General features: G+C 45.6%; 1 protein-coding gene across 1 annotated transcript in view; it reads right to left on the bottom strand.

Annotated features, from left to right (window-relative positions):
* The window catches only part of Bace2 (beta-secretase 2), an 86334-nt gene extending 74933 nt beyond the window's left edge, over positions 1–11401 (bottom strand). The window contains exon 1 of the mRNA XM_031364535.1: positions 10913–11401. Within this exon, the coding sequence (XP_031220395.1) occupies positions 10913–11212 (300 nt within the window). The 5' untranslated portion in view covers positions 11213–11401. The remainder of the gene's footprint in view (positions 1–10912) is intronic.
* Positions 11402–22293: the final 10892 nt, after the last annotated feature.

The following is a 22293-nucleotide window of genomic DNA, read 5'->3' as shown; positions in this document are numbered from 1 at the left end:
ATCTCCTGTACCCATAGCTTCCCTGGGATATCCTCCGTAAACCAGGCACATCCATTTCCTGATTCCACACCTGTCCTGAGGGCCCCAAATGAAGAGACCACCAAACAACACACAATGCGATAAATGGTCTCTACCATGCTGCCTCCCCTGGCACTCAGGGTTTCAATTTCCTTTAAAATTCAGAAATTTCCAAGCCATCCATATTTAATAATACTCTTCACTACTCACCCCTACACATGCACATAAGTAGTATGGTGTAATGTATGCATGTCCTATAAGGGATTTTTTTCTCATAAATTCAGCTCCAAAGCATGTTTATAAAGTAGATGAGAAGATCTCCTGCTGAAGTAGAGTCTGGGAAAACATGTGCATGTGCACACACACATGCACATGCATGCACATACATATGTGCATAAGTACACATACATGCACACACGTGCACAAACACACATGTAAGTGTGCATGCACACACACATACACACGCACATGCACATATGCATGCATGCACACACACAAGCACAAGTGTACATGTATGTCCCCTGCACCTACAAACACAGCATGAGGAGGCCACCTGCACCTCCTGGCTCACCCTTGTCCCATCTTCTCTAGGCTAGTCCCTCTCATCACGTGAGACCAGCTCCATCTGCACCTGCTCAGCAATGTCTTTCCCAAAGCCTCGCTGGCAGTCTTCTTTCTAGGACATGCGTTCCCAGGCTGCACCTTGGCACAGCATTCTCAAAAACACTGTTTGCTTTCTTTACAATCTGTCTTCCTCAGATGAACACTGAGTGTGTAAAAACAAGGACCTTCTCTGTGTAGTTAACTGTCAATCCCAGGGCTTAGAACGGGCGTTTTGCGTGGTATTCCCTCTGCTTACTGGAACACGGATTTCTGGAACTCTTACCCCATGGCTGGTGCTGCCCTGAGGTCTCAACACATCTGACCACAGCTGAATCTCCTAATAAACATGAAACACATACTTTATCTGTACTGTCCTTGTCTTCCTTGACATAAATTAATAGTGGATTAGCTCCCTTGAGTGTGTGCATGTGTGCAAACACGTATTCACACACACATGTGTATGCATGTGCATATGAGCATACACATGTGTTCACATGTGTTCACATGTGTATGCATGTGTACACATGCATCTGGAGGCTGGAAAAAAAACCCTGGTTTTTAGTTGTTATCACTTTTTTTTTTAAAAAAAGATAATCTCTGCATTAGTTTGCTTTCTATTGCTGTGATAAACACCAAGACCAAAAGCAACTTGGGGAGGAAGGGGTTTGTTTGACTTATATGCCCCATGACCATCCATCATGGAGGAAAGCTGGAATAGAAATTTGAGCAGGACAGGGAGATACATAGAAGTAGGAGCTGAAGTAGAGATCACAAAGGAACACTAACTTATTGGTTTGCTCCTCAAAACTTCCTCATCGTGCTTTCTTAAAGCACCTAGACCACCTGTTCAAGGGTGGCAGCTCCCACATCAATCATTAATTAAGAAGATTTCTCACAGACTTGCCCATAATACAACCTTTTAGAGGCATTTTCTCAATTGAGGATCTCTATTTCCAAATGACTATAACTTGGGTCAACTTGACAAAATTAACCAGCATAGACTCTCACTAGACTGAAGCTCATTGGTTGACTAGGCTGGCCCATCAGTGAGCCCTAGGGATCTGCTTGTCTCTCCCTCTCTAACTCTGGAATTATAACCATGCTTCACCCAGCCAGGTCTTTTCACATGGGTTCTGGAGATTGAACTATTGTCCTCATGTTTGTAGGCAAGTAAATTACTGGCTAGTCTATCTCCCTAGGACCTGAGCCCACTTCTTAGTTCTGTTTCTTTCTAATCTGCTATAGGTCATGGACCTGGGAAATAACATTGTAAAAATTAAGAACAAACCATTTCCAATTAAGACTGGTTATAGTTTAGAACACAGGTGTTTGGGACAACTGCTTTTTCAGACTAGATTCTCTGCCCTTCTCCATAATGTCTGACACAGGTGGACACCCAAACTGTGAGTGACAGGGTGCCAGTGATCCATCTAGCTATTCTCCAGCTTATTTAGAGGGAGCTGCAAGGCTGGAGAGATGGCTCAGGAGTCAAGATCCAATATTACTCTTGCAGGAGACCAGAGCTTGGTTCTCAGAACTTACATCAGGAGACTCTTAATGCCAATAAATGCAGCTCCAAGGGACCTGATGGCCTCTTCTGGACTCTACCAATTCTCACATGACCACACATATATGTAGACACACACATACACATACATATGAAAAATTAAAAGTGATTCTTAAGAAAAATAAAAATGAAGGGATTGCACATGTGATAAAGTTGGGGGGAGTCTCAATTCTTCCAGTCAGGACAGTTTTGGAGAGTACAACAGAGCCCAACAGTTAGCAAAGCCACCTTTCTGCTTTAGCACAATGAGCAGTTTACTGAGAGAATGGGGAGCTCAGTTAACCCACCACAGGTAGCAACTCTATCTGCACTGCCTCTGTGCAGAGCCCTGAGCACCTACAACTGTTGTCACAATCACATGGGAGCAGCGGGGTGATCCTAGGTAACAGAGCCTCTTTAACGGAGAGGCACGGGGCATCTACTGGGTTCTGATTAGCTTTTTCTCTCTCATTTGGCTTTATCAGGGGCATATTGGAAGTTTCAAGCTTTCTGGATTCACAGTAAAGTCTCCATGGCAGAAAGGGCATTTCCAAAAGGCTGCCGTCAGCACAGTGACTCTGAGCAGTGCCTCAAAAGGACTTGCATTTCAGGCTTCCCAACTGCCCAATATAAAGACTTTTCTGGAATACAATCTGCCGAAGGCAGAGAAATTTCTAAAGTAGACAGAAAGGGAAATACCCAAGGGATACTTGTCTAGGAAGACAAGAAATGACCCCTTTGCATAAGTCTGAGGAGGCGCTGGCCTCTGCAGTGATCTTCATATAGAGTCCAAGGATAGAATCCAGCATGGCTGATGGACATGAGACGTGGCAGAATCTCAGGCTGATAGGAAGCATGGCCCCTGTCCCAGAACTCCGCATGGCAGCCAGTTCTTGCGAGCCAGTGGATTCCCAGCAGCAATGATTCCCGTTGTGGCCTGTGAGCCAGAAGAAGCTTGTGTCCCTGCTGACTGGGACACTAGATCCTTCTTTTCCAAAGTTCCCTGAATGACTCATCAAAGGTTCTGGCCAATAGAACAAATCATAGTTGAGGAGGGTCCAGGCTTCCATAAAACCTCAGATCACTGGGTAAAATTCCCCAGTTTACAGATGGGGAGACTGAGGCTCAGCCACATCAATTAACTTCCTGCCAGCACCTAAAATCCAGAGATAACAGATGTGGGCTCAGCATTAGGGGTTGGGCATGCCACACCACACAGACATACTTCCCCCAAAGGGACTTCCAATGGGAAAAACTTTCTGGCACCAACCAAGAGTCTGTTTGGTCTTTCAGAACCTCTGGGATCTATATCCACCTTCAGCAAGATGTGGCTTTGTATCTAGCAACAAGTCTCTGTCAATAGGATCAGTTCCCCCCCGCCCACACGTGACCTCAGTGTTGTCACAGATTCGAATACCCCAGCACTTGCACATGCAGGACTTTGGCTTCTGGCAGGGGTAGGCATTACTGACACCCGGAACCTGTTTCCTTCCCATTGCCAAAACCATTGCTCTAGTGGAGCCAGTGGTGATCTGCAGTGGGACCATGAGACTGTGCTTAGCTCCCTGACACTCTCAAGCTAGTGTGAGATAGAAAGAGATGCTTTTTCCCACTGCAATCATGGCTCCCTGGAATGATGGAGCTGATCCAGGGCAGCACCTGCTTCCCCACCCCCAACCCTCTCCATCATCCTAACTCTGCAGCTCCGACACTGTATGTTTCCCAGCACCAGTATACAATGTACTAGGTAATAAAACCCCAACATCCACCCAGAGACCTGCATTGGATGACCAGTCTTTAACTCAAGAGCACTGTTTTTATCCCCAGTCTGGCATGTCACCATGACAAGGCACCCTTCCTAAAACATGATCATTTTTGTTAGGTAGCAATAGTGTGAAGCATGGACAAAAGGAGCCGAGTGATGTCCAGTTCACCTGCTTCTCACACACAAACTCACAGGGTAAGGAAAGTGACCCGAAATATGTGACATTCACCCGTCTCTGCACTCCACCCACAACCCCGTGTCTTCACAGGTAGGAGTTAGAGAAGCCCAGAGAAGGCCATTTCTTCACAGAAACGTTCTGCTCTGCCTCTATCCACAACTTAACCAATGACTGGCCAGAGCTGGGCAGCAGAGCAGGTGACTAGAAGGGAACTGGGCAGACAGCAAGAGCTCCAAAGGGACAGAAGGCCCACTGTTAGTCAAAAAGGAGATGTGGGCTGGAGAAATGGCTCAGCGGGGACAAACAGGTTTGTCCTCAAGCCTAATGACTTGAGTTTGATTCCTGGGACCCACACTATAGAAGGAGAGACCTGACTCTGACAATGGCCCTCTGACCTCTGCGCATGCCCAGTGGCATGCCCATGTTCTTCCTACAATAAATACATAAATTTAATAATAAGTTGTAAAAGTAAGGCATAGGTGGGATGGCGAAATATATATACAGGGTCACCCTGTTCCTGCTGTCCTCTGCATGGGAGAGAGGCAGGTATTAGCAGTTCCAAGCTTGGTTGGACCCTGCACACAAAACCAAAGGCTGGACCCCAGAAACCAAAAGCTAAGGTAGAAAATAAGTCCCATAGCATGTGACCAGACCCTATAGAGACCCTACACCTGGGCTAAGCCAGTATGTAAAGTAATGATTACGGTTTAATGTGTAGGGTCACCTCAACTCTCACATTAATTTCCTGTTATAATGCAGGAAGAGGTGGGCCCTTTAGGAGTTGGTCTAGGCTCTGTCGTTGTGAGCATGTGAATGCATTCAGGTGATAAGAATGACAGGTGAGGGCTGGAGAGATGGTTCAGTGGTTAAGAGCACTGACTGCTCTTCCGAAGGTCCTGAGTTCAATTCTTAGCAACCACATTGGTGGCTCACAACCATCTGTAGTGAGATCTAACACCCTCTTCTGGTGGGTGTCTGAAGATAGCTACAGTGTATTCATATAAATAAAAATAAATAATTCTTAAAAAAAAAATTGACAGGTGAAAAGTACCATGGGGGTGGATCAGCTCCAAACGCCGGTCTGGTTAGGCCTCTCCATGTGATGTCTTCTTGGGACTCTGCCAACAAGGAGACAGCCCCAGATACAGGCCTTCAACTTTGGACCAGAAACAGCCAAAATAAACTTCTCCATAGCTTGCTCAGTCTGTGGCATCTTGTTATTAGCAACAGAAAGCAAACAAAGATATCAAGAGCTAATCTTACTCGTTCTCTTCTGGTGTTTAGTTAGTATGGACTGCAAGCATCCTGAAGGAAACAGGAAGACTGGGCAGCTAACCTCGAAAAACAGGTTAGGCCAACCCACCTCTGACTCAGGAAAGCAGATACTCAGGGTGTGTCAGGAAAGAGCCTTGGACAGACTTCCCTATTAAACACATCCTGATTCTTGAGGGGTGGCTGGTGCCTGATAAGGTCGTCAGCGCACAAACTTCAACGAGAGTGTTTCTTAACCATAGGGTTTAAGTACTGCTGATTTGACCTTGCAAGAGTTGGGTAGGTTCAACCAAAACACAAATTCCAGCCACTCTAGAACAAAGACGAGAGACATGTTAACATTTATACAACTATTCTCTATTGGGGAAACCAACATACGAATGAAGAAAGCATCAGAAACCCCCTCTCCCATGAGTCTCTTCCAGTTCACTCTTACCACAGGCCTCCGACTAGGACAACCAAACCACTGTCTGCTCATCAATCTTAATGAATGTTGCACTTGAACTCCAACCTGAAATTATTGACAACTAACAAGTGGGATCTAAAAATTATAAGCTTAGAAAGGAAAGTGAGGATAAAACTGTATTCCCCTAAGCAGACACGACACTATTTATGGATGGGGACATGTTCTGAGATGTGGCATTAGACAATTTTGTCATTGTGCAAACAACACAGAGTTATAATGAGACACACTTAGATGGCGTGATTGTTAGTGTTAACTGTCAACGTGATAGGATCTAGAATCCTGGGAGATGAGCCTCTGAGCAGGCCTTTGGGGACTGCCTTGATGGTACTAACTGAGGTGGAAAGACCTGCCTCCTGTGGCTGACACTATTCCCTGGATGGGATCCTGGGAATAAAATGCTCCAAGCTCCTGCCACCTAGAGTTCCCTGCACAATGCACTGTCCTTGAACTGTGAGCCAGAATCAAACTTTTCTCCTTTAATACGCTTTTATCAGTCTTCTATCACAGCAACAGGAAAAGTGTCTAAGACAGACAGCTGTAGCATCATACATAGATCATGCAGTTTTATGGGACCACCATTATCTGCGCAGCCCAGACTTAGAAATCCAAGCCCTATAATCTTGTCCGCAGCATGAGTCTTTGCAGATATAAAGAAGTGAAGTAAGGCATTCCGATGACTGATGTCTTTATAATGACTGTAGGCATATGCACACAGAGGGAAGAAAGTCAACAGAGACAGACAGAGGCAGAGGTTGGAGCAATGCAAACAAGTGAAGAACACTAGAGACCATCAGATGCTAAGACTAGGAAATGAAGTATCCTTCTCTGGCACCTCCAGAGGAAACATGGTCTCATCACTGACACCCTATATTTGGGGCTTCCAGTCTCTAGAGCCATAAAGGAATAGATTTCAGTTGCTTTAAGCCTCTGGTCTGTGGAGTTTGTTAGGGAAGCTGAGGACACTAATGCAGAGGTAAGAGTACATCAACTATGGAGGACTGAGGGCTCAGAGAGGGGAAGCGCTTGCTTCAGAGAGGGATCATTGGTGACACAAATGCACCTTACTGTCCTCAGCAGCACCAACATACTCAGAAAAGGGAAGATGGCCCTTTTCTAAAGTCACTCTACTAGGACGGGACTTATATGACAGAGGCCCAAGTGTCCAATGGATCTGATAGGATGGATGGACCCGCCCCTTCAAGGCATGGCCGTGGAGACAGGACTCAGGACAAGTCTGTTTCCATCTTAAAATTAAGTCAAATGACTGTACAATCTCCACAGGAAGGCATGGAAATCCAACGAGGCAAACTTGGCAAACTGCTGAGCCTGAGGAGCAGGGATATAAGGCTCAATGATGAAATACTTCTCTAGTGTGGGTTTGATCTGACGTCCCACAAAAAAAAAAAATAATGTTTACCATGACATTCTACATTGGGTACATAAGGGATAAAGGTAGGTGCTGATACTGTTTCCTTGAGCTCTGTCTGTCAGCCTTTCATATCCTCTGATGAATCCTTTATCTAACATCCAGGGGCTCCACATCTCACCTGAAGGAATGAGAGCAACTGGCAGAGCTGAATAACTAGGCAACAACTAGTCTGGTGTTCTCGCTCTTCATCATCTTTAATAGTGAGCCTATTGGCATCTCCCTCCTGGTTCTCCCTTGCCTGGATGTGTTCCCTTTTCCAGCCTCACTTACTGTGAGCTTAATGTATTTGGGGGACCCCGGTGATTTACTCTTTAAAAAAAAAAAAGCTCTTAAACTATATGGAGTCTTATTCTGTGCTTTAATTGCTATGCTAAGAGATTGATCAATAACCCAGCACATGTGCCAAAGTACTTTGTTAAATGTTTATATTGGAAGGCTTAAATGTGAAGATAGTTTGCCAATTGTTTCACCCATATCAGTGCAGATGACAGAAATTTTCCAACAGAAAGCCCCCAAGGCCTTTTGTGAGACACCATAAAGCATATAGCTGTGGACCTTCGCTATCTTCAGTTGGATTTATGGTGTGAGCAGGAAGTATATTTTAATAATGTAGATTGCTATAATTATAATCACTTTTGAACACTCTTATTATTATTAATAAGAGCAAATTGCATGGTTCCAGTGCATGCTGGTCTCCTGTTAGATAGGAGTCACATAATGGTATCAGTGTGTAACCCCGACTCTCATCTCCATGCCAACGTGGGCCTGCCTGCTAGTTCGGAGCTTTGAGGCTCTGTCAGGCTGCTAGGTAGTCTGTGACTCCTCACAGAGTCAGTAGGCAGGACAATGGATCCCAGTTCTTAATGAAAGCACACAGGGGTAAGCACACTTCCAATGGCTGGCCTTCCCGTAGGATAGCAGGACTCTGGTGAGGTTTGGTTAACACCCAGACTCCCGTCCAGCATCCTTCTACTCAAGTACCTCCCTGTATCCAACTCTTCCTTAAGATAGTCCTGAAGTGTGGCCTTAAAGGGAGGAGAAAGGGTGATCCGAGTATGGGAAAGACTCTAGGTACCATCAGACACGCAGTTCCTAACACCCAGCACTGGTCAGGGACCACTGCCTAGCAAGGGTACAGTGTAGCACACACCAAGGAAGAGCAGACCAGACACAGGTAGGAATGAGCATCATGTGCCTGTGGCTCAAAGCCCAGCTTCTTCGGCCTAATGACCTAGGCTCCATTCCCCACCCTCCCTCTTTAGTATCCCATTGCCCTAGCAAGTCATTCAATGTTTCCAAACCTCACCCCGCCACTCTCAAGGCATATAGCAATGCTAGCACAAAAGCTGGGCTTGTGGTGAATACCTGCACCAAACATCAGTCAGAGAGAGGAGGCCAGCTTAATCCTACCAAGATCCTGTCTCAAAAATCAAGGTGGATAGCCCCCTGAGGAATAACACCCAAGCTTGTGACTTCCTCAGACAGGCGTGCACACACATACATACACACACACATACACACACTTGTACATACACAAACATGCATATATACTTCTACAGAACCACACACACACACACACAGGTGTACACACACAAGTTGGTTATGATATAAGAGGGTGGTTGTAAGAGAGAACACATCTGTCAAGGTGTTCATCACACATGGAAACTGAAGACACTATGGTTATTAACATCTGAAGAGGTCTTGTTAATTTATTGCTTCCCTCTCTTTCTCTAAGCAATTTTATTTGATGTTTCAGAGAGCAAAAATTCAATTCCATGAATGACCCCGTGCCCACTACTACAGCAGGAACTACTGTCTTTGGGGTTCAGAGGTCACCTCCCTACTGCTTTACTGCTTTCCCTAGCCATTTGCAAACCCCTGCTGGCACCAGAGACCCTAGAGAGCCAAACCAGGCCACCAACACCTAGCATTTACAGCGGAAGCATCTGATGCACAGATTCTGCCATGAAGCAGTTTATCCCTTCATCATGCCAGGGCAACAATACAGAACAGTTCACCCCTGTGGAATGATATGCAGAAATGGATACTTGTTTGACACAAACCAGCCTTCCTTAGAAGCATGCTATGGTGTAGCTGAGAAATAACCTCAGAGGAAATACTCCCTTGGCTGTGTGCTAAGGATATAAACCTGGGTGCTCGTTACATCCTGGCTAATTAAATTAATTAAACTTCATCACTGAGTTTAAAGTAAAGGTCATTGAATTATCAACAAAGGCAAAGCAAGGGAGAGCTTTGTTTGAGGAGTCTTCTCCTCCTCTTTAAAGTCCCCCCCCCCTTCCCTTTTCCTCGGCTCTGGAACTCTAGAGCTTTAAAGACAGAAGTTTCCCACATGAGGACTCAGTTGGGGCCTGTGTATAAAAGAAAGAGGCAGCTCCCCCCCCCCCCCGTTCTGTGCAGCACCGCCAAGGGCAGTTCACAGGATTCCCTCCACCCTGAGATCATGCTCACGTGGTAGTCTGACTGCTCAGGGGACCCTAAGCCTCCTCAGCTGACACAGCCCACCCTCCTTCAGTCTGCCCTGCAGCCACTCTGGACTGGGTGCACAAGGACCCTGTACAGCAACCGCAACTAACGTTTTTGAGTAAAACACTCTTGAAGGTTTAAACAACTACAGAAGTTACTCTGCAGTTTCTCTTTTTAAAAATTATCGTGGCGCCTCTTCTTAAAGTCTTGAATAATTTAATTAGAATTATACCAGAGTCATGAGCATGTTCTATTTATGGGCAATCACATCAGCATGAAAAACCCCAAAGACAATGTTAAAAATAAAGTGTCTTCGTATGGTGCATTCAACTCATGAGACAACTTGAAATCGAATTGGAGAGGGGTCGGATCACTTCTGGGAGGCTTTTGTTTCCCATGCCTGATTCCGTGCTTGGGAGCCCGTGTTCCCTCCACACATGAAGTGTTAAATGAACATCGGGCACAAGGCGGAGAAGAAAGCTGTTTGGACTGCGTTTGCGCCTAGCTACGCGCTGCGCTCCGGTGTTCCTCAGCAGCTAATGGCATTCACATTCTCCAACCCCCGCAGGATGCATGCCTAGCCAGTGCACGCTCCCAGAGGCTGGGCAGCAGGACAGCTATGAGGAAGCCAGCGAACAAACTCCGAGGAAGGAAGGCGGCTCTGCCCGGCAAAGAGACACTTTGGAACCGGGTGTCTTTTAGCTGAGCTCATGGAGAAATCTCTTTTAAAGGGTACTGCGCCTTGGATGCGGTCCAAGAATCTTTTTAGCAATGAGACAGCATAGAGACCTTATCAACTCCAGTGATTTCCCTGCACCTAACAGCACCTTTTCCCAAGACCCCACCCACTCACCCAGTAGGTACCGCTCTTGCTGAACGGAAGCGTTGCTCCTAAGGACGAAGCATGTTACAGGTCCCTTCAGCTGTCAAGCTCCACGGGGTGGGGGAGGGCCACCAAGTTCTGAAACATTTGCTCACACCCCCTGAGCTGTGCCGGGCAGAGACTACGCTCGTCCCTAGCGCGCGCCTCCACTCCTTACCCAAACCATGCACCCCACTGACCCTTCTTCTTCCCAGAGAAAACTACTGCCTTAGGGGCGACATTAGATCGCGCGGAGTCAATTCCCAGAAACCACCGCCCCCAACCCTACCTTTTGCGGAGGAGTCCCGATCAGCATCTCCAGGTAGTAGCCGCGGCCAGAGTCCCCCTGAAGGTTGTCCACCATAGCCAAGAAGTTGGCGGTAGCTCTGACAGGCTCCAGTGCGAGGGCCAGGCCATCCGCCCGGGGCAACTCGGGGGTCCCGAGCCTGGGAACAGCCGAGGCTCTGTGGTTCATGGCCCCGGCCACTTGGAGGGGCAGCGTGAAGGGCGCGGGGGCCAACACGGGGACCGCTCTCAAGAGCCACTGCGCCAGCAGCGGGAGCAAGAGTGCTCGAAGCAGCGCGCCCATCCCCGCGGCGGGGGCTCGGCGAGTCTGCGACCGCGCGGTTCTGCGGTCCTTAGCCGGCCGGGGCGGGGCGGACGGGTAGGAGGCTGGAGAAGGCGGTGCGGAGTTGAGCAAGTTCGCAGTCGCTGCCCCCTCTGGCGGCCACGGCCGCCGCCCGGCAGGCCCTGCCCCTCCTCCGTGGCCAAGGTCAAGGATGGGCGCGGGTCGCGCCTCTTCCCGGGGAAACTGGAGTGCAAAATTTCCCCGGAACGTGCCCGGGAGGCCACGGCTAACGGATGTGACGAGGCTCAGCTTAGAGCTGCTGGAAAGTTTCGGGAACCCTTAAAGGGGCAGCTAAGGCGCAAACTGGCTTCCTGGCTCTGCGCTCCAGGAGCCCACAGGGGTCCACGGTCCCTGCCGAGGCAGAACTGCCCGTAGGACTCCAGGCTCAGAGTGCGGGACAGGCGACTGTGAAAGAGCGCGCCTCTCCGCTTGCCAAGCGCATCTCCAACGGGGTCTGGCTGCCTCTCAGGGCTTCTCCCACGCGTGGATCTCCCCCTTCTAGCTCCTTAGGAGTTAGCTGGTTCTCTGAAAAAGGATTTGAAGTGCGAATGGAGGCTGGGAAGCACTGGGAGCGCCAGGGCTAGGGGAGGCAGGTGAGGAGATTTTGAATTTCTGAGAAGGGATCTGGGCTATTGCTTCTTCCGGCTTGCCCTCCCCTGAACCCAAAACCACAGCCTGAGGAGATAGCTTTGGGCCTGGTCTTCCTGGCCCTCCTCTTGTCCTTAATGCAGATTCAATTCCGCTAGGAGCTGAGCTCAGTCTCCCAGGAATCCAGTCTGTCCACCTAGTTAGTGAATTACTATCAGGGTCCCAAATGAGGTTGCCATCCAGCCCTCCCTCTCTTTCATCCTCCCGCCAGCTCTCTGCAGATTATCTAATTAATACTTGTTTAGCCAGACACCGAAGCCGCAGAAATGCATTCAGAGGGCTATTTTATTTCAGGTACTGAACGCAGGGGGGACAATTACACCAGCTAAACTCATCGATTTTTGCTGAATCAAGGAATAGAAGAAATCTTTGTGTCTCCTCCAGCTGAATTATGTTGATTTTTTTTTTTAAAAAACAAACAAACCATCTTCAAACAATGGAAAGTAGAAATCAAGCTTCCCTAATCCCTGACTGGAACTTCCAGATACAAGTGTCCCTGCTTAGTCCTTCCTTCCCAATGTCAGAATCCTGTCTTGCTCTACCAGGGACCTTCCCATCCGAAATCTTGAGCTATACTACTTTCTAAATGATTTTGGTTATAGGTTGCACTCTTTTCCCTCTGAACTCTATCCAAGCTTCAAGGAATCCCCAGCCACATGAAGCCAGGCCTGATTGAATCCCGGGATAGAACCTAAATTGTTATTCCCCATAAATCTGCATAGTTACTGAGAACTCATACATTCATATATTCACATTTAAATTCAAGATGGTAAGGAAGGAAAGGGCAATTTAAAAGAGATGGTTACTTACAAACCCTGGTGTCCAGTCTTGAGGGGTTGGGGACCACCCAGACAGCTCTCAGAATGACAGCATCATTTTGGAACAACATGGAATTTATCAAGGAAGTCGACTCAGGTGCTACATGTTGTATAAGGTATAAGATCAATATTAAAGACATTTGCTCTCTCTAGGAGTTAAAAAAAAAGCCACAGGAGAAATCTGTAAAACTCAGGTCTAATTAATGTTTTTATTTGAAACTCCCTATTTCATGTAGCATGAATATTCCAAGCTTTTCCTGGTAAAAAGGGAGGCATATAAACAACTGCATAGAGACAGGATCAAGAGCACATACCATTTTAATGAGTGGTAGGGCCATCTTGCTAGTAAGTACTGGTCGGGCCCGTGTAGCACCAGATACCTTGTCTTCATTCTGTGTGACCTTAGCATTTTCCATCCTCATCGCTGGCTCATGCTGCTGGCTGAGAGAGATGATAGCTTTACCTCCCGCTGTTTGCTGGGAAGAGGTATTTGTTGTCTCCTCATGAGGTACTCTTGGTCTTCCTTTTCTTTAACTTTTTAGTCTTGAAGCACTTCCAGGCAAAAGCTTTTTTCTCCCCACAAGGCTCAGGAGTAGTACCAGGCAGGAAGAGGTGGGCCCTAGAGCACATCACCCCCTGACGTGGGCTGCCTCACTGGTGTCTTCTGGAGATAGCCAGCTCTGCTCATGCAAAGCTCTTCTCACACCACAACTTCTGGTTTCCAGGACCCAGTTACACTCTTTCAAATGACTAAGGGCCTCAGTATGTTGATCTGTATTTAACAAACTATGAAACCAAAATGAGAAACATTATCACTTAAAATTAAAACATACCTGGGCCCAACTGGTGAAGTGCTGACTGTGCAAACATGAAAACCAGAGTTTAATCCCAAGCACCCACTTATAAATCCAGGCACGACAGCACTTCCCTGTAATCCTAGCAACCTGGAAGGCAGAGGCAATCTCTGGCCAGCTATTCTAGTCTAATTGGCAAGTTCCAGGTTCCAGTGAGAGACCTATCTCAAATAATAAAACGAAAAGTGGACGGCTCTTCTGGTGGTTTGAATAAGTCTGGACCCCATAGTCTCATATGTTTCAATACTTGTTTCCAAGTTGTTTGGTAGGATTAGGCGGTGTGGTCTTGGTGGATGAGGTTTGTCGCTGGCTTTGAGGTTTCAAAAGCCCACTCTAGCCCCACCCCCTTTGCCTGATGCCTTGGGATCAGATGTAAGCTCTCAGCTATTGCTGAGAGTCATACATATAGTGCCTGCTGCCACACATACGATGGTGATCATGGACTAACCCTCTGAAACTGTAGGCAAGCCCTTAATTAGTTGTTTTATCTTACAAGTTCCCTTGGTCATAGTGTCTTTTTACAGCAATAAAACAGCAGTATCTAAAATAACTTCTGGGGACCATTACCCAAGGTTGACCTCTGGCTTCCACAAGTGCATGTGTACATGCACATACCCAATGAATTTACTTGCACACACAGAGAATAAATAAAATGACAAATATATGATAGTGACCAACCTCCTCCCCCTTGTATGTGTGTGTTGTGTGATGTGTATGCATGTTTCCATGTACGGAACCTATGCTCATACACGTGCAGGTCCCAGATCGATGTTAGGAACTATCCTCTATTGATTACTATGTCTTATTCATTGAGGTAAGCTCTTTCAATCAAGCTCGGAGTTTGATTATATCATTAGTCTAGCTAGCCAGCATGCTCTGAGAATGCCCAGTCTCCACCTGAAAGGCTAGAATTGTGGGTGGCTGCTATGCTTGCCCACTCTTTTACCCTTGCATGGCAAGCTCTTTAACCACTGCACTGTCTCCCTGGCCCCAGCTCAAAATTTTAATGAAGATTGCATCATGGGGTGTCGGGGGGAGGCTTACTGCAAGGAATGACATTACATGTGTAAGATTTCTTTTAATATCTAGATTAATAACAGGCAGCCAGATCCTCCTAACTATGTCTGCATTCAGTCTGTCTGCCTCTTCCACATGTCCCAAAGCTCCTGTAAGTCCGGAGATGTAAAAGGGCAAAGTATACTTTAGTGTTTGTATGAAACAGCTTTGACTAAAGGGCTTGCAGCTTTTAAGACCAATCATCCTCTACTGAGTCTTGTGTCATCGTCAACACTGAACCAACCCAACCTTATATATCAAACACTCCACCCACAGCTGGAGGAAATGGCTAAACAGGACCTGGATATTTTGAATGTGCTACCTGGAACAAGAGACACCGTTCTTTTCTATCACTGAAGCTCTGGCAGGCTGCAAATGGGCCCAGCCACCTGCAGCCCAGTGCAAGGTTGCATTTCTGCTTTCTTCTGGAGTTCTGTTCTGTGCCGGCCACCTGGCTTCTCCCCACCCATGTATATATAAGCTAAATCCTCCACTCACTTAAAGCATATTTGCTCTTACCCTATCTTCTAAGTTTTCAGCCACAGTTCTTTGTGTGTGTTTGTGAATGTGTGTGGGCATGTTTATGTGTGAGAAGGGTAAAGATCAATGCCAGGCATCTTCTTCAATTTCTCTCCACCATATATAGATATATACATATGTATGTATATATGTGTGTGTGTGTGTGTATGTGTGTGTGACCAGGCTAGTTGTGCAGGTCAGTAAGGCCCAAGGATCCTCCTGCCTCCACCTCCCCTGTGATAGTATTATAAGTGTGGGCTGACTTTTTGAGTGGGTGCTGGGGATAGAACTCAGATCTTCTTGCTTGCAATATAAAGTCTTTACCAAACGAGCTTCTTCCTGGCCTTATACTTATGTCTTCCCAACTTTATCTTCCTTCACTCACTCTTCGACTTACCATGTCCACCTACTGAAAACCTGTGGGCTATCCTAGATAGCTCTCAGCCCGTATTCTCACATGACCCTCCCGGGCAGCACCCCACCCTGGTGACTGAGCCCTTCCTCCTGACTTTATGTTTATCAGAATCAGCCAGGGAATTTGCCTTCAGCTCTTCGCCAAACAATCCCCTTCAGGTGGTCTGGGGAAGCACTGTTAGAACAAAACAAAACAAAACAAAATAAAAAAAAAAAAAACTGGTTGAAAGGGAGATTTAAACCTGGAAGAAAGGAGATGGAAATGTCAACTGAAGTCTTGGATTGATTCCAAATTCCAGTGTAAAGTCCTAGGGTCTTCTTTTCTGAGAAAATAAAACTAAAATGGAGATGACCATGCCTCTGCTGGGAAAAGTCCATGAGTGTAATGCAGACTTCATTCCTTATGGCAAGGCTTGAGGTGTTAGGTCCTCAGGTTGCAAATTCACTAAGAATCTCCTGGTCTTTCCTGAGGGAATGTGTGGTGGTTCACTTTTGCCTTGTGTTGCTATTGGAAGTCTTTACTTTCACTTGTCTGTGACAGACATTTACTGACAGAATCAGAAAAGGAAAGTTTGGACTACAATTTATTCTTGTTTGTCTGTGAGGATCATGGGAGTGAAATAGATCACCACTCCTCTTTTAATGATGGTGATGTGGTTGAGTCAACACAAGGCCCTGGTCTAGGCACATCAGCGAGGGTCCAGATGTTCTTTTCCAATGGGAATTTAGTTCTAACAACAATTTGCCCACCAACCTGTTCCAGACAAGTTAGTTGGTTATCAAAAGATTAGAAAGGTCTTGCTGGATCGTTGGTTTCCAAGACCTGATGGGAGGCAAGCATGGATGAGGAACTGATTCAGGTTACTAATTTATTGAGAGCCCTGGGCATTAAAGGAATTAGACTTGTTGATCAGAATATGGGGACATGCTGGAAGCCAATAATTAAATCAGAATTTCCTGGGTATGTAGTCTATCACCTCTCTACACTGTAACAGTAGTTGCTGCCAGCCATGGTCACATGGTTATACACCAATGTGGTGGGTTAGATATTAGCTGCTTGCTGAAGTTATATTTTGTCTTTCTTAATGCTGTTCATGGGTTAGCAGAAAACTGCAGAGATTGAGGAGGAGAAGGAAGGGAAAAAGTAAATGGTGCACATTCTTATTAAACATAGGAAGTTCTTAAGAGAGATTGTACATGAGAAAATGAATGTAAAACATCTTCAGCTGTGGAAAATGGATTTAAAAATAAAGGTGACCTGAGTTGTCTCAATGCCAGAGCGTGTGAAGTGCATGTGTGGGCTAAAGTCTTCTTGCCTCTGTTTCACGCAAACCTATTCCACAATCCTCCCCTTGGGTTCAGAACCCTTCTAGGGCTGGACCCCACCAAACTCTCTTCTCTGTTGTCTACTGGAAAAGTCCCAGAAACCAAGAATTCCTGCTACTCAAAGTAGGGATTTTAAAAGCACTTCCTCCCAAAGAAGCTAGAGAGAAAAGGCTGGCTTCACAAAGTGAATGAGCTAACCTAGAACACTGTCACACCAGAAGGCAGGGCGGCTCTCAAAGGAGTTCTGAGGTCCTATCACAAGCAGGGTGAAGCTGGGACATTTAAATGTCATGTGAAACAGTGACTGCCGTAGCTCTGAACACTTCAATTATGTTAAAATCTGTTTGCTCGGAATGTTCTTTTTAAAGGTACATTGATTAGCGTTGGAGAATGCTAAGGAACCCAACTCATTACATTTAAAAGCTGGCAGAGAAAGGACAAGGATCAAGCATTTGTTTTCTTGGTTCCTGTACAAGCTATGTCTCCATCTAAAGAAAAAATTGATGACAGCATGTTTCTTTTTATGGACATATATTGCCCATAATATGTGAAGACGAAATGACATAATTAGAATATTGCCGTTTGTATGCCCTGTGATGAGTAACTTTATCACCATGCTGTGGTCTAGAATCATCTGGGAAGAGAGTCTCAATGAGGAATTGTCTACATTGTGTTGACCTGTGGGCATGTCTATAGAGTTTGTCTGAATTAATGTGGGAAGACACGGGCAACTGTCAGGGGCAATATTCCCTGGGCTGAGGGTCAAGGACAAGTGGGTATGCCTGTGTTTCTTTCTGTTTCTGACTATAGATATGATGTAAAACCTAGCTGTTTTAAGTTCTTGCTCTGACTTCCCTGGACTTTATCCTGGAATTGTGCATGAAAATAAATCCTTTTATTCTAAGTTTCTTTAAAAAAATTTTATCATGTGTATTTAAAAATATATGTATACATATGTAGAGTGTGTGTGTGTGTGTGTGTGTGTGTGTGTGTGTGTGTGTGTGAAGTACTTGAAGAGGCCAGAAGAAGGTGTTGACTCTGGAACTGGAGTTGGGAACCTATGTGCTGGGAACTGAAATAAAGGCCTTTGTGAGAGTAGAATACACCCTTATTCCCCAAGCTGTCTCACCAGGCCCCCTAAGTTGCTTTTTGTCAAGATATTTTATCATAGCAACAAAAATGAAACTAGACCAGCTCCTGTGAATATATATACATATATATGTGGGTATGTGTGTGAATATATATACATATATAAATAGAGAGAGAGAGAAAGAGAGGGAAGGCAAAAATGAACATATACAATACTGCTCATGCTTGCTCTGACCCAAAGAAGAAAGCCTGAATATGACCAAGCCAACTTGCCACAAGTTGACAGATGTCCTCCTGGGACTTGAATCTGGCCAGCTCCCCATGTCTGTAAATAAAGTCATATGGACACACACCCATACTCGTTTGCTTAGGTGCTTACAGCAGAGACTACAAGGCCCAGAAAGAAAGCCTTGAGTATTTACTGTCCACTCATCCACCCTAATGTCAATTAAAAGGTCCTTATGCCCCTGTCAATCGGTTGCAATGTGTGGACCTTATTTAAACTCTCATTGGAACAAAATGGGAGTTAATTATGAAACAGAGAAATTTAAGCACAGGTAGGAATATAACATGGTGTTATTAATAATTTCAGCCATAATAAGTGTGTGTGAAAGAGCTTTATCCAGTAGAGGTGTGCAATTACACACTAAGATGGGAAAACAAGGTTTGTTTTCCCATATTAGGTTTGTTGGGAGCACTTTTGGCAAGGTCTGAAGTGTACTGTATCACCGTAGGAATATCCTGGTCATCCTACCCTTCATTGTTTTCATTTTAAAGAAACTGAGGCATGGAGTTACTATTTGGAGAGTAGCGGAATATGGTATTCAAAGTCTGTGGTCCAATTTGCAGAGCCTGCACTTTTCATCACAGGGCTTGTGCTATCATGACCTTTCCAAAGGTCACAGGATGGTCCATTTGGAGAAGGTTCCAGAACACTATCCACATAGTGAGTACACAGCAGGAGAAAGGGGCTGGAGGCCTTGGAGAAAGTAGCCATCCACACCAGTTCAGTACACCTGTCTGTCACTCACTAGATCTGGACCCATACAGGAGAGTAACACCCAGAAGTGCCTCCCAGCAGAGTGTGCTGAGGCAGTCTGTCTGTCCAGACCCCAGCCTGGCTTGTGGTGGAGTCTGGAGTGTGGTAAGGCCGGAGATTGGAGTACCAGTGAGAACGTGGCTGCATTGATACTGGCAGCCTGTGGCCACTGGTCTGGACCTGGAGGACAAGATGGCCATGGATGTGGACCCAGAAGACTTGGGGTTCAGGAGCCTGAGTCCTCTAACATAGCACACAGCTGTCTAGGCAGGACTTCTTGTCTAGAAATGTCCCTTATTGTGTTTAGAACGTGAAATGGCTCCCTGGATTACATATACACATAGCCACCCCACATACTTACACACACACACTCATATACACACACCACACCACACACACACATACACAAACCACATACACATATACACACATACACACATGCACACACATATACACACACCACACTACACCCACACCACATACACACTCATATATACACCATTCACATACACATATATACAAACACACATACCACACACTTACACATACCACATATACATACATACTCACCACATTCATACATACACACACACATATACACACACTATAACACACACATACACACATACATACACCATTCACTCATATACACATGCATACCACACATATACATATACCATACCCCACACACTCCACATACACACCCATGCATACACCATTCACATACACATACCCATACCATTCATACACACACACACACACACACACATACACACAAAGGCACATTTTCAGAGAGAGGGAAGTAAAGGTTTAACTTAGCCTTCCATTTTCAGCCATTCCTTATACATTTATGATATGTTCCTATTTACAAAATGCATAATTACTCACACGAGGAGTAGACAGTGTAAAAGCACAAGACACACCAGAAAATCTGACTGCATGAAGACCGTGGGCTGAGAGGGTGGCGGAGAACCTCACACACAATTCCATATGTTTCCCCGAGGGAAATTTTGTAAGATTGTGTCAAGGAAATGAGAGATTTTATTGTTAAAATAAAATGAGCAATTGAAGCTCAAAAGAATCATTGGAGATTTAAAAAAAAAACCAACAATAACAACGATAACACAATTTCTGAGCATAAAAGACAAACCCAGTAAGGCTGTAAAGGACAGGAAGAATGGAAGTAAAATCTGTTGTGATGGATTAGTGGTTCTATGTAATTCAATTCAGGAAATTATTGTAGCCCAGGGCCAAAAAGGCAAAGAGATAGAAATGATGGAAGAGTGTACTTATGACAAGGGAGGTCTGAGAGAATGTTCTTTCCTGCCACAGGAGGACGTGGAGAGAACATAGAGACAGTGTAAAAGTTGGGATCAACCAGGTAAGATTACTTTGGGGTTAAGACATATAAGCAAGTTTTGTCAAATTCCAGGAAATTTTCAAAAAGGACACAGAAGAATTCCAAAGACAAGGTCTGAGGTGTAGGTTGTGGTAGACACTTTGCCTGTATACACAAAGTCCTGGAGTCTAACCCTAGCGCCTCCTGTAGAAGGAAAAGAGATGTTGCTGCACTCACACACGTGCTTGCATCTCAGAAGGTCTGGACATCTTTCCAGAAGACTAAACCTCAAGGGTCAGGGGATCTAAACTAAAGAGGAGGCAACCTGGAATTCTGCATAGCTGGACTCTCTCTTTGGTGGGCAAGAATAGAGGGAAGTACATTTGCTACAAAAATAAATACTACAAAGTAACAGAAAGAATGTTCCAGATTGTTTCAAGTATGGCTTACAGCAGGTGTTATGGATAAGCATGAGGGGACAAGCCTGAAGAGACAGAGCTACCTCCCATAGTCCTACCTGCATAAGGGTGGTGATTGTAACCAGAGGTTAGCTGTGAGAGACTCTCCAGGCCACACAGTAAGGACTAGATCCTGATACGGCTGCTGTGTGCTCTCCCATAGAATGTGACACCTCCTCACAGCTTAGCATCCTCTGCTAGCAAGGGAGGGAAAACCTACCTCCTACTTCACTAAGTGATACAAAGTGACAACATAGCAATCACCTCACATAAAACTTCCATGCTTTAATTATGAGCCAAAAGGTGTTGCTTCAATTAACAATTATTGTTATTCTTTGTGATTTTAAACTCTTCTTAGCAAACTCATCAGAAGTTCTTCTAGTAGAGAGAAGAATCCAGGAGGCTTCAGATGTGGGCCACCCCTGAGTCGCAGTCCTCGGATTGTTCTGGACAGAAGGTTTATCTGCTTTTCTTCCGGGGATACTGAGAAGACCCTTCTCCTCAGATGGATGCAGGCTCCTGACCAAGTACCCCCAAAAGTACCCAACAAAATAACAAAATGTACCCAACAAAATGTGACTAAAGTTTCTGTCTGTGATGAAAATCCTATAGAAGGATTGACCTATTGCAGCAAAGGGGGTGGGGGGGGAGAGAGAGAGAGAGAAAGAGAGAGAGAGAGAGAGAGAGAGAGAGAGAGACAGAGAGACAGAGAGACAGAGAGAGAGACAGAGACACAGAGAGAGACAGAGAGAGAGGGCTAAAACTATCATTAGGTACCTTTAATCTTGATTTAGGACCATTTATCACTCCCTTTTGTGTCTGAACTAACTAACATCCCCTTGACTCTCAGACAAAAACTTTGGAACCTGTTCCACCAACCCCCAATCTAAGAATGTTGTCAGGTAGCATCCAAGGAATATGGTGGACACTCCTTTGGTTTGCTCTAACTGTGTCTCTGAGCACCACCACCTTCTCACCAGCACACTTGATAAATGCATCAATTTCTGACTTCCTTTGGCTCTGTGACCATCAAAGTTCACAGACACAGGAATGTGTTTCCCTGAATCCGTATTCTTGAGACACAGTTGTATTTGACTCGTATTAAACTCTCTCTTGTTCCTTTTGGAGTGAAAGTTGTATTTTGTGTTAACCAGTAATAGTGACCTCACCAAATGTCCCTCCTGAGAGAGGTGAGCTGGATGCAGATGTGTTCGCTGTGCCGTAGCAGGGGTTTGCTTTTTGAGTTGCAAACATAGAATTGGAATTATAAGCTAGCACTTCTGCTCTTGGCTGTTTGAGATCCTGTAAAGAGCCTCAACCCCAGCGTGATAAAGACAGAATAAGGTCTGAAGGTGTTTATTCCACAGACTTGGAGCCGTTGTTCTAGTCTCAGTGACACTCAGGAAAGCTGGGAGGGGCTGGGAGGGGCTGACCCAGTTCTGTGTGTTTCTGGACATTGGAACTGGTGTAGCTAATCTGCTA

The sequence above is a fragment of the Mastomys coucha genome, unplaced genomic scaffold (assembly GCF_008632895.1).
Source record: "Mastomys coucha isolate ucsf_1 unplaced genomic scaffold, UCSF_Mcou_1 pScaffold12, whole genome shotgun sequence".
NCBI classification, from domain to species: Eukaryota; Metazoa; Chordata; class Mammalia; order Rodentia; family Muridae; genus Mastomys; species Mastomys coucha.
Note: the sequence above shows the minus strand (reverse complement) of the source record. Positions and strands in the feature narration are given on the sequence as shown.